This window comes from Cydia amplana, chromosome 2, assembly GCF_948474715.1.
Source record: "Cydia amplana chromosome 2, ilCydAmpl1.1, whole genome shotgun sequence".
NCBI classification, from domain to species: Eukaryota; Metazoa; Arthropoda; class Insecta; order Lepidoptera; family Tortricidae; genus Cydia; species Cydia amplana.
Window position 1 is genome coordinate 11,698,171 of NC_086070.1, and position 13,470 is coordinate 11,711,640.

At 33.9% G+C, this 13,470-nt stretch overlaps 2 protein-coding genes across 5 annotated transcripts in view; both read left to right on the forward strand.

Moving 5' to 3' along the window:
* Positions 1 to 13,470, forward strand: part of LOC134657985 (angiotensin-converting enzyme-like) — a 143,384-nt gene that overhangs the window by 9,546 nt on the left and 120,368 nt on the right. For 2 of the 4 annotated variants that reach the window (XM_063513602.1, XM_063513595.1), the window contains exons 10-11: positions 661 to 783; positions 1,372 to 1,887. In XM_063513602.1, the coding sequence (XP_063369672.1) occupies positions 661 to 783; positions 1,372 to 1,747 (499 nt within the window). In that variant the 3' untranslated portion in view covers positions 1,748 to 1,887. Of the gene's footprint in view, positions 1 to 660; positions 784 to 1,371; positions 1,948 to 13,470 lie in introns of those variants that run through there. The other 2 variants (XR_010097670.1, XM_063513587.1) reach the window with 2 other exon arrangements.
* Positions 3,361 to 13,470, forward strand: part of LOC134658180 (probable peptidoglycan muropeptide transporter SLC46) — a 31,559-nt gene continuing 21,449 nt past the window's right edge. Inside the window, exon 1 of the mRNA XM_063513792.1 lies at positions 3,361 to 3,632. The gene's annotated coding sequence lies outside the window, so the exon portion shown is untranslated. The remainder of the gene's footprint in view (positions 3,633 to 13,470) is intronic.

The window sequence follows — 13,470 nt, forward strand, 5'->3', positions numbered from 1 at the left end:
AAACGTATCACTTTCTGCACAACTTTTAGAACAACAATGATCCGCTTTCAGAGCATGAGAAATGAAAAATAATAAAAGCGCGTTCATCTTCCTAGATTAACTGACACAAGTCGAAACGCATTTGAAAATTAATAATTGTCCTGTTCTTGAACTTAAGAAAACTGGAGCCTAAGATCTGATTGTAACTTTCATCTACAAATACAACTCCTACGTAGTTTTGACCTATACGAAAAGTCTAGGATTGTCCTATCTAGGGTAATAGGTCAGGGGGCCGATTTTTGAATTTCGATTGCTCGATTCCGTCACTCGAAAATCGGAGGAAAACGACGAAATGCTGATTTTTGAAATACGTGCGATAAAAATTGGGAATCTAGTGGTATTAACCACTCGTTTTCAATTCTATTAGTAGAATTTACATGCCTAGTAGTGGAGATATTACTGAACGAAATATACGAAATCGAGCGGTCGAACTTCAAAAATCGGCCCCCTGGGTAGAAAACTGAAATTAGAACCTAAACCTGTATATGACTCATTTAGAAACTTCGTTTAAACTATAACCATAACGTAAGTAAGCATAATTTGTATACGCAGACGACATTAATATGCAGGACCTGCCGCCAGTATACAGAATAATCGTTTGCCGACTTTCTCTTACCCCAGTTACCTGGTGTCTCACGTCCTGGAGTTCCAACTTCTACTGTCGCTGTGCAGGAGTACGAATCACTCTGGACCTCTGCACGAATGCTCCATCTACGGGCAGAAGGAAGCGGGAAAACTACTCAGGTGCGGAAGTCCATGTGACCTCTGTCCTTATGCATTAAGGATAAGTAAATATATTAATAAAAATTGATGACAGAACAAAAGAGGTGTGCCCAAACAAAATATTTAAAGTCGACGTCCGTCTCTCAAATTTTCCGTTGTCAAATTAGATCTTTTTGAAACGCGTAGTGTGGGTTACAATCTATTATGATTATATTTCTTGGTAACAGCGTAATATTTACTTTGGTCGCTTGATTTGTACCCTAGCGTTGTCACGAACTGATTTTTATGCTATGAAGATCAAATCTAGATTTGTTTATGCGAGTTGTATTCTTGTCGTTTACCATATATTGGGCAAAGCTTAGTACGTATTTAGGGTTTATTAATAGCCGCTTTTACAAAAATTTGCTGAACTTCTAAAACTAACTGTATGCATTACAGTCATTCATGTTAAATATACCTTGACTACCTATCGTTTAAGTTCCTGTTAAATTAAATTCGTTTGATTCGTACGAGTAATCCCGTATTCATCCATTTTTTAAGATTTCAAAAAATAGGTTTTATTATTAAATTATAGGCAGAAACGTGATATCAATAAATTTATTTTTTCAGTACCGGAATGTCACTTGGAGCAAGTCAAGATTGGCGAACGGTACTCGATGCGATGACAGGTGAAACAAAATTATCTACGAAAGGCTTCCTAGAATACTTCTCAACTCTACAAGACTTTTTAAAAGAGGAAAACATCAAACTGGCCAAAGTTATAGAGGACGACGATATGGATCAAAGCGCTCCAATAATAGTAGGAGTCGTGGTCTTGTGTCTGACCCTTCTCATTGTACTAATGTATTGCATTAAGAAGCATAGTGGTACTAATGTTCTATCTATGTGTGGACTAAGCAAAAACGGGTCTCTAGATATAGTAACGAATGAAGCGCCTCAAGGTAAGACGAATGAAATAGAAGGGATTGTTGAAGACAAAGTCTGAATAATTTTAATTGCAAAATTGAAATACCAGCGAGCCTTAGGATTGTTAATGTGTAGATTTCTCAAAGATTGTGCCACTATGTTAAATTAATTGTGTAGTTACTGCAAATGTATTGCAATTAGCATAAGGTTTTTGTTTTTGTGTACCTACGTGAATAAGAAAAAAATATTCTTTATTGATTGATGCATAAACGTTTTTACTTATTGTTCTAGAGTTTTATTCCTCATGCATCGTCTCTAAAATTATTTTAATTATTGGATATTGACTTTATTAAATGGTAATTTTTCCAAAGAAACGTCCAGGAGCCGTACTTAAACTTTCAAATTACGATCAGATTTGACACACAGGCCAACTAGAACTTACACTGACATAAGTATTACATCTAACTGACGGCATTCAGTAATCAAGCAATATTTTATAATATGTATTGGCGCGGGCGAGACGTATGATAACTAAATAACATAATTCATCATATAATTCTGATGTCAGTGTAACGTTCGAATTGCCCTGTTCGTTTAAATAAAACGGTTGCTAATAATTGACATGGACACATTTATTGAATGCAGGCGAAGGTAAGCCATTTAATTTTAATTAATTTTAATTATATACGTAACTTAGAACACTCCTTTACCAAACCGAAGCTTAAACGCAAAATAAACAAAATATGTATGCATAAATAAAATTGGAGATGCCAAGTCAAGTAAATTATGTCGCAAATAAAAAGAAGAATAGAATAAAAATAAGAATATTTATTGAGAAAATCTTATTGCCAATGTTACATTATGCTCGCACTTTTTACATTACGTACCTACATCGTTACGTGCGCCTGGACTAGAAATATAATCCTGTATCTCAGGCAAAGAGATACTTATACATAAAACAAATCAAAATCATGAACAGAGATACATAAATAGGTATAAAGATTTAACCATTGGTAAATAATGAAATTTACATTTAAAAAAATGTGAAATTTACAGTAGATAGTCCATGAAGTAGGGTAGACTGGGATGAGTAGGTAGTATAACGTTCCTCAGAATCTAAACTTACTGATTGAATATACAAGCTGAAGCTAATGGATTCTTAATAAAATCGCGTGGGATTGACGGGTTGCTAAAGCAGGGACGGAAAATTCCTGTCCACCACAACACATTCAGTTCATTTAAGAGAAGACACTCATAGTCTCATTATATATTATGACATACTCGTGCAAATTCCTACGAGCTAATCTAGAGATGAAACTAACTATGTTATTGATTTGAAGATGTCTAAGATGATGAAATGAATTAGGTATTCACTATTTTTCTGACTGACTTCTGTCAGTTGTAAACCTTTTGGGACCGATTTGATGTATATGGACTAATAGAACAAAAGTTTGTTTTGTAAATTTGTGTAGAGAAAAGGCTAAGTCTCTTCATATTAATAACAGTTGAAACTTGGGTACCTAATAAGTATTTGTCACAAAAATTTTGGGCATTTATTTGCGATGCCGAAACAGCTCCAAAGCTCAAAGGTCCAATCATAGGGAGTCAAAATGAAAATAAATGCAGCAATCGAACGTCACGCGGTCTGATAGTTTATTATCGCCATAGTCGATGCTCGCTAGTCGGAATGGACATCCGCTCATAACCGACTTGTCGAAATGGTTAAGAGTGTGAGCCGGTGTGAACTAACTGCAATCACCTAACCGTTACCGTTTGTAGCGAACGCGCGCTCAAGGGACAGCGGTCGACGCGCGAAATTTGCATAAATTCAAATTGAGCACTCAATTCGCAATACTAATGCGTTAAACCTGAATTGAGACCTTTGACATCAAACGGGACCTACAATTTCTAGTGACGTAGTGATGATATTTTGGTTGTGAGCAATTTCTTAATAAGGATAAGTGGTGAGTTGAGCTTCGATTGAAGATTTTATTGTAAATGAAATTTAGTAAGGGAATGCTCGTTATGCATGATATGCATTATTGTATTAAAAACAAAATTTTATACGCTTCTGGGAGAAAAAACATGATAGAATGGAGAAAGATATCCGCAACAGGTACTTGTTTAAATAGGTATATGTTACTTAGGTATTATCGTCAATTTAACAAGAAATTTATAACACGGACTAGTAAGCATTATAAATATAAATAAATACAATTTTTCACGCTCCTGTAGGTATTATTTTCTCCGTTACCGTCGACAATCGGCCCCGCTTCGCCACATCACTGTGTCAAATAACGCGATGTTTGTTTACATTGACAATTACTCAGAAGCACTTCACTTGGAAAAGGTTCAATGCCAACTTACTATGATTTTTTTTTATTTTGTGGACAACCTAACTTTTTAAGCCTAGTGTTAGCTAGTGAAAGTTTGGACAGGTTCGTGTCTTGTTTCTCAAACATGAGGCAGTATACGAAGTCGCTCAACACTTTAATGCTATTTTACTTACGTAAGAGGTTACCTAAGATGACTTAAATTTTTTTATACCCCTAATAAAGTCAATATGCATATCATGAAAGAACATTGACAACCTAGGTACTTAACTTGTCGAGTTTCATACTCACCGCAATCTAACGTTATGTTATGTTAGATTAAAAAAAATGTTCTAAGGAAGAAATAACTTAAATATCAATGATATTATTGCTATGAAAGTACTTACAGGTTTTCTTTTTACAAAAATATATTTGGGTATGACAGATGTCAACAGGCACTGGACTGAGTTGTTTATGTGAAAACTAACAAAAACAAAATATCTAACTACCTACCTGAAGGTAATTTTAGAAATGATACTTCAAACTACATAAACCATCGCAAACTGCATTTTAAATCATAGTTTAGGGATGCTTATGTCATATGCTATAAAAAGGTAAGTAGTAAGTACAATACCAAATAAAATAACATTGCATCACATTGTCATCGCAACCATAACTTTAAAAAGTAGTTACTTACAGTATCTAAATTAGTTAATATACTTAACAATGGAAAGCGATTACGTAAAATAGATGTTAATTGGTAAGTATTATAAATTATAGGTACATTAATTTGTGGAAAATGGTTTAACTCGTCAATCGTCTAAGTAAACTACATTTGTCTCCATTCATATTATGCTGGAAGAAACGTTCGAGCTTCCGTACCGAAATTATGCAGTAACGGTCCTATAAAATTAACAAATCTACAATTCCCTTTATCGGGATTAATTAGATGTTATGTATGTGTTATAATATTGTTAGAAAGATGGATACATTTTGCATTCACAAGTACCTACTGCAGTAGAAATATCGCCAAGACCTGGAAAGTCTTTCCACTGATGAGGATACTGGCACTTTGGTTTCATTGCACCTAATAAATGGTATTATCATATCATATGTTACGTGTCTTATGTTAAATGTAGTAGTTTTTAAGGTTTTTTTTTATTGTATTTTTTGACATCGTTTAACTGCCTACATTATCATAATGGCATTTTCTTTCTCTTTATTTGTCCTAAATTTCAAAACAATCATTAAAACGCCTGACAATTGTTTTTCTTAAAATGGCCGAATGTCATAAAGACATTAATATCGTCCGAGTACCAAAATACCCAAATGTTAAAAAGAATGATTCATCAAATGCCGAATTCCGATGGGACTTCTTATTTTTAAATATATGAGGAATGTTAAAAAAGCTATTAATTGATCCGAAAAAGGTATGTCAGGATCGTAGCATGAAGTGGAGATCCATGGTCTCTGCATACCGTAGGTCGTAGAAATAGTTTCAATTGTATTGGGACAAAACAAAAATTGTTATAAAACTGTACCATCTTATGTACATACAATTTATGGCAAATAAATTAAATTAAATGAACTTTCGACCTTATTATCTCAAGTATTTGAACAAAGCCTTTCTTTATATTTATTTACCTACTTATATTTACTGGGGTTAAATATTATAACATTACCAAAATATATGTTTAAAATTTCTAGGTCCTATCTTAAACGGGTTAGGCTTTCGTCTAGCCTTTCGCTCTTGACTTTGTTGGCGTAAAAGTGGTTAAATTAAAACTTTTAAGTCCATTTTCCAGTAAATAATAAGACTTTCTACCACGGACCCTTGGTTGGCACCGAAATTTATAGTACGCTATAGTCCTCATAAGTCCTAGTATCTATTCAGATTTAGATTCATGGGAATCGGTTGAGAAACGGAACAATATGTATAGGAACAGCCGGTCATACGGGTACATTTAAGTCCAAGCAGAAACGAAAACGCTTTGCTCGCGCTTCACGCTCATTCGGTCAATGGATTAGAATCGAAATTCGTATTCGATCTAAATACGAGAAATTATAGAATAGAATAGAAAAATGAATGCGTATTTTGGCACTTATTACCTACTAATATTAGTTACCAGCCTCTGTCATCCGTGTTGAAGGTGTTCTGTCTGCCACTACCGTAGTACCTAATTGCGTACGAAATTGCAACCGCTATCCTAAGTCTATTTTTATGTCATTAACAATTTAAGGATGACTCACGCTAGAACGGCCCGTGCCCGGGCCGAGGCGTCCGACATGTCATTTTCTATGACGGCTGATCGGTGATCACGTGGTGCTTTCCATAAAACACGAAACGCCAGAAACTGGCCCGGCCCCGGCCAGGTCTAGCGTGAGTCATCCTTTATGTGCAAAATTTCATACAACGGTCCAGCGGTTTTTGCGTGTAAAATATTTGTAGGACCCATAAATTTCATAAGCGGTAGAAAATAACGCTGAATACCAATATCCACACAATTCATAATACAAAATATCTAATTATTTTATTTTAATGGTGCGAAACAGAACTCCTATTGATGTAATTCCCATTACAACATTTACGATCGGCTATCTTATTGGGGTAAATGTGGCTAATTCCGTCATAGGGACTATTCCGTCTACGAGCGTATATTTCTTTGATTTTCAACCGTAGGAAAAAATCCCATTTGCTTTTGGTTGCTGAAACTAAAAGCAATCGCTGCTTTGTCGATGAATCTATCAATTTTTTTCGTTGTTCGAGAAAAACGCCACATTGCCACATTGAACTTAAGTGATTTTATCTTTTTATAGTAGGTATATATTTAATATGACCTTAATCACCATCAATTATTGCTAACGGTAAATATTATGTGTAGGTACCTATATTTTAACTCGACACAAATAACGATAATCATGTAAACTATGTGACAAAAGTGATTTTATTGATTTTCATAAATACTCGTAGCAAGTATATTCTACTTTAGTTGTATGCAAATAAACGAGGTTATTTGCCATAAATAATTAAAGAAGTTCATGGCTCTTGATAAGAATTTTATCATCTACAAAAATACCTAAATTCACGGTGCATAAAATGCATTTAGAAGACAGTTTCACTTCGCAAACTTGTATTTTTACAATCATCTAAATTCTAAACCAAAGAAAACCTAGGCACTGAGTAGTTACGTATTTTTGATCGTTTAATTGCCGATTTCGAAATCTTTCTATTATGTATAGGTACTTCTTAAAATCGAACAAAGCGAACATGTCTCTGCGATACAAATAAAACCTACTGTTTTCAATGCGACGTACTGCTCTCTTTTATTTTGCCATCAGCTTGACAAAAATAATAGCCTGTTTCTGAAGAGAAATAGCAAGAAATAAGAAGTTATTACTCGTACATCGCAGAGCGGTTTCGTTTCCTGCTCTAAACGTTTACTTTGGTCTATTTTGTGCCATTTGCATTAACCTTGTCCACATGATTTGGTATTGGAAAGGCTAGATCAAAGTTCTAGTTTATTTTTAGAAGCAACCTACCATGTATGTTTTGTCATTATGTCTCGTAACTGTAGCTGTGTAATGTAGCTGTCTTTTGATTTACCTATACCTTTTTTTTTAAATAGAGCGAGTAATAATATGAAGCCTAGTATGAACCATTTTATATAAGGACACGTCTCCCTATACTTTGTTAAATTAAATGATTTAAGTAACTATCCAGATAAAAATGAATTGGGATTTTTTATTTATCGGCAGGCTACTTTTAAATTAATCAACCATGAAATTCGTGAAATACTTTTTAAACTATTCTAAGATTTAAATATTGCGAGAATACTGTCCTCGGTAATTATTAAAGTTTAAAAATAACTTAACGTACATTCAGGAAATATAAAAAAAAATTATGTGTTACTATAATTTTTAGATTTATCAACGGACGTAGGTATCTTTTGATTGCGTTGACTTAGAAGTTCAATTTTTTTCATAGCTTCAATCGAAGGCTGAGCAAATCTGATAATTTAATATGTTTCAACTTGATACCTTCACGCGCTTTTGAGAAAAAGGATCATGTTGTGACAGACGGACGGACGGCCACATGGCAGGCCCTTCATTAAGTATATGAAACATATCTTACCATTGTACAACTGCACACAACTGGGCAATGAGAAAAATGGACTAAAGTCTATTTTTTTATTCCGTAGACTGAAATGACATTTCATAGTATGAACATCATGAGTCATCTCATACTACGAAATGTCATTTTAGTCTACCGAATAAAAAAATAGACTTTAGTCATAAAGTAAAAATAATCGACTCAAAATCTGTTTGACCATCCTCGGTGATGCTGATGTATACCAATCACATCAGACCTGGTAAAATAAAAACTAGAAAAAAGGTACCTAAAATCTTTACTGAAAAAAAAAACTATGAGTTAGATCAAAAATAAAATTGCACGTTTTTAGAAGCAATTTTCATTATTTTAGCTTGTGCTTGTAGTGCTGTGTGCAAAAATTGATACACATTTTTAAGGGTCGTTTTGTACACCTATGTTCGTGATTTTTTTCTATTGAACGAATGTCAGGACGAAATCAGATTTCGCATCGACGAAGTTACTAAAAAAAGGTATCACGATCGCTATTCATATTTTTGGTTACTATATTATGATCTATGTAAATAGCGCTCTGATTCTCTGCTGGCTGAACCGACTGCACCTTAATATTATTTTTAATGCCTCTCGTGTAGATTCAATGCATACCCAGAAGAAGGTTTACGCGGTGCTCAAGGTGATGCGCGATTGTGATGATGATATAGCCAGCAATTTTAGACATCGCATAGTTTAAAACATCCACATCATGCCTTCAAAACATTAACTATTGACCTCGTGCCGATTTGAGATGGTAGGTATGTTCTTGAGGATAGATTAACATTTGTTTTGTACCTGTACCTACACAGCTTAATGTGTAGTTATTTTTAGAGATAATTGCTGTCTTCATAATTAAAGCACAGTTTGTTTTCCATTTTGGTGATAGTGTTTACTAGGCTAGTAGGTTAAGAATTTGTTAAAGCATTTGGTGACAAGTACAGAACATAGAATAGGATGGTACAGAAATAAAATTACCCATCTTACTTCAACATAATATCAATTGGATAATAATCGACTGACCTAACAGTTTTAAGTTACGAGATTAATATGAAATCGAAGACTTTAGTAGTGTTCGATTTCATATTAATCTCTTATTATTATAATCTTGATAGGTTATTATGTTACCGTAAAAACTTGTTTTAAGTTTAATCACGTTTTCTCCAGCAAACACTAGGTACCCTAATATACTTACTTACTTAATACTGGAGTAAGTAAGTGCAGTGAGTAGGTATGCGTATTTCATCGCAGTATCTTCAGTGGTTTAGGTTGTATAACACTCTTTACGCCAAATCGTCCCAAATTCGATAGTTACCATAACAATGCTGAGTAAAACCTATTTCAATAAAAACAAGCAACGCCCGGTAACACGATACATACGTTTAGCGGAGGTATTCTATTTATTTATTATATATTATTATCATTCTCAAATAACATTGAGTTTTTCTTTATTGATTTAAATGCCATTTAAATTATGAGTGGCCACCTTACGGGGCTTACGGTCACGTGATCGCCTTACGCCCCTTACGGTCACGTGATCGCCTTACGCTGTCTGGAGTTTGTCATTTTTTCCCCACCTCAGAAAGTGCCCAGCGCCGCTAAAGAAGTTTTCACTTCAAAAAATGAAAATAATAACTTTGGTTTCTATGTCAATGCGAGCCGAATTTCAGCCCACAGAGCGTCGTTCTTCTCGGTTGACCATAATTTTAAGATTTTTAAGAGAAAGAATTCAATGCCCATGAAACTTACGATTCATATACTGAAATTTAATTATTTTTCAGTATTTTTTATTACCTTTTACATGTTCAAAACATTTGTCTAGATTTAATTCCGCATACGTTACATTAGAAAAAGCAGGGTACTTTACGCCATGGCAATTTTAATGTTTTGTGTTCATATAAATAAAGAATGAATGCAAAATACGAGTAAGACTTCATAAATGCGATGTTATCTCCCTTTAATGACATTTGTATGGCCTTGTCCCAGGCTCGCTATTGTTGTTCTACAATTGCAAAGTAGTTGATCATGCTCTTTCATACTACATGTGACTGAATTAAACTACCTAATTGTATGTTCACATTGGACACAAACCTGTGGTAAATCGTAGCAAATAATCGTTTTAATTCCAACAAGTATTGTTCAGATAATTTTTTATAATTTTAGGAGTTTAACACGAGAAGACTCGAGAAGATGAAATTTTCACAGATGATGTATTTCTGTATTTAACAACAAATACTAAAAACAGAATAAAATAAGTATTTAAGTGGGGAACAGTTCTGTTCTGTTTTTCTGTTAGTTCTAACGTGATTTTTTTGCCGTTTTTTGCTCGATATTATGGAATGGTACGGAACCCTTCGTGCGCGAGTCCGACTCGCACTTGGCCGGTTTTTTTTTCTTTTGAGCGAACTTTATGATTAACGTGTTACAACCAGTGACTAATGTCGCACTCATGTTTGAGTCTAGTTTGGAAGTCCAAGTCTAACTGGTCTAACTCTAGTCCAAATCTAAGTAAATGTCGCGATTTAAAGTTGCAGTGCAAACTTTTTTTTTAACAAATCTGTAAGCGTTCATGAAGTCTCTTATTAAGTTATTAGTTAGCGTTGGCCCGATTCTCTAACATATTTGTCCAATCCATGCTTTAATAGCTCTAAGAGTCAAAAGTGAGCATTATATTATTTGATGAGAAGTCAAGTCTATTTCTTTAGGTCAGGTAATCAACCAAATATAAAGCTGCCTGGATCTGTCCCTCATCGTTCTGGCTATAACCCATTTCATTTATTTTAATGATGTAATGTTTTCATCTACCCTCAAATCGCTAAAAATTCCGTCTCGTTTAAGGTTCTTTACTAGGGTCACAGATTATATAATAGTTCTTACGCTAGGGTGAAGTGAAGTAGGTACTTAATAGCAACTATTATAAAACTAAATTACCTACTATTAATTAATCAAATCATCCTGATATATTATATTCGTATCAGCAAAATAGCACGATTACAGCAGCTTCATTGTTACGTTGAGTACCTAAGTAATAAATATCGCAGTAAAACTGTGTTCTTTTGGCTTCCTATAAATAAACTGCTTACCTTTATAATTAAGTTTTTGTGTAAAAGACCTTTATATTGTTTAAACATTTGTTTAAATAATATAAAGGTCTTTTACACAAAAACTTAATTATAAAGGTAAGCAGTTTATTCTAACAAACAAAGGTTTTTATAAACCGCAACAGTATTTTAAACCGTAAAAGTAATTGCAGACGATTATTATTGATTGATATTACGCGCCACTCCCACGATAAGTTACAATCTAAGGGTGTACCGCAAACGAGAAGGTCGAAATTTTGTGAACTAACCTCTCTATCACTCTTGCATATTCGAGCGATAAAGATAGAGCGATAGCTGAGTTTCGATTTCGCGTTTCCCGGTAGGCCCTTTGTAAAGAAACCGCCTTGATGTATCAATGACATATTTGATGAAAACTTGTCAAAAAAGAGTTTAAGGTACAGTAGGTATGTATGAGTTACTCAATGGTATACTTACGTCGCTAGTGCTGCACTCTGGCGGCAGTAATACTCCCTATTTATTAAATAGTCATTTATTTGAGAGAACTACAAAAATAACTGTAAAATACATTATAATATTCTAAACACATAAATATAAATAAACGCGATCACAGTCTGCTATCTGAACAAACTATTTTAAATATGAAAAACGTGGGCAATACTGAAAGTTTAATAAGCCACGTAATAGAGATTAAGTGAAAGAAAAGGTTGATTGAGTGTGATGTGTATTTTAGGAATGCTGGCAGTTTGAAACTCTGACAAATTATACATATAATATACCTGCTAGAGTTTTATACGTAATTTAATGTGCCCTCAGTCGACATAAATAACATAAATCTAAATAGATACCCCACAAATAACTGAGCCGTATAAAATAACTGAGGGATCAAATTTTCATACAAAGTGTACCGAGTTAAAATGAACCTTACTTTTCAGGATGACAACTAAAGACAACTTCAACAACAAGAACTTCAAGATATTCACAAGAGACGACACGTACTATATCCATTCTAGATACGTTATAGTTTAGATTTCAACTAGTTCTCTTTTGCGGCTCAATTCGGGCAACCAATGACACTTTTACGTTATATAGTGTTAGATATATATTAGATGCGCATTAGATCTCTAAGTCATATCTTGTGGAAATCGTTCAAGAGTATCTCCAGAATCAAATTTGACAGGTTAGATCTTAAACATATCGTTATCGTATCTTGGTGACGTCTAAAAGATATTTAGTAGATGTCTATTTCAAAATCCGAATCGGGCCCTCAGTAAGAGTTGCGAAAAGGAAATATAAAAGAAAATGTTATATATCTACTACAGTTTTTGAGATTACGGGAACTTGCAGTATGATCTAAAAGTATAGTATTACCTTATTAATGTAATTTAAAACTTAACTAATGTACTAACTAGTTCCGTCAGTCGGAAAATGGCCATATCAAATCATAATATTACTAATATTCAGTCTCGTCCTTAATTCGCAAACTCGTTACACGTCGACGCACAGGTCGCAAAAACTTAAAAAAAAAGTGAGTAGGTATGTGAATAAACAACAATAGAGATTGTTAATACCATCCTGTTCAAGCATTTATTGGAATCTTCGTGACTGTGGTTTAAAGCTATTTTTAAATAGAGTTGTTTAATGTTTATTATATTCTAACCAAATGTACCTACTTACCGTATTACCTATGTCAATGTAAGTGTGTAAATAACTAGACCCGACCTTAGAGCTGAGGTGTCCTGTCCTAGGACTCCTAGGTAGTAAGTCTGAATAGTAAACTCAATATTTATATATATATCATACATTTACTCAATATTCCATCTACTCAGAATCGAAGGGTACGAAATACATAATTATATACATATTATTTTGCTATTTAACTAAGGTCAAGGACGGCTTCTGAGGGTTTACCGCGAAAATCGAAATAGTTATTTGTACAACAAGAGATCAAAGTTTTATATTTCTTCGAGTGCTTATTTTGAGTCCCGTGCAAGCGAAAGATTCTATACTAGATTCACGAGCGTAGTGAGTGAATCTAATTTAGAATCTTGAGCGTAGTAAGAGACTCGAAAGCTCACGAGATGTAAATAAATTTGATCTCGTGTAGTTCACAAAACTTTTCACCTCAGCAGTGAGAACATATTAGAGAACCCGAAAAATGTATTCCTTCTTAATCACTTACCTCTATTCACTCATATTTTCTTAAGATATACCAACAATTAAATTTTCACCTCAGCAGCTCGAACAAGGGTACTTTGCTACTTAAAAACAGTGAGCAACATAGCATTTTGCT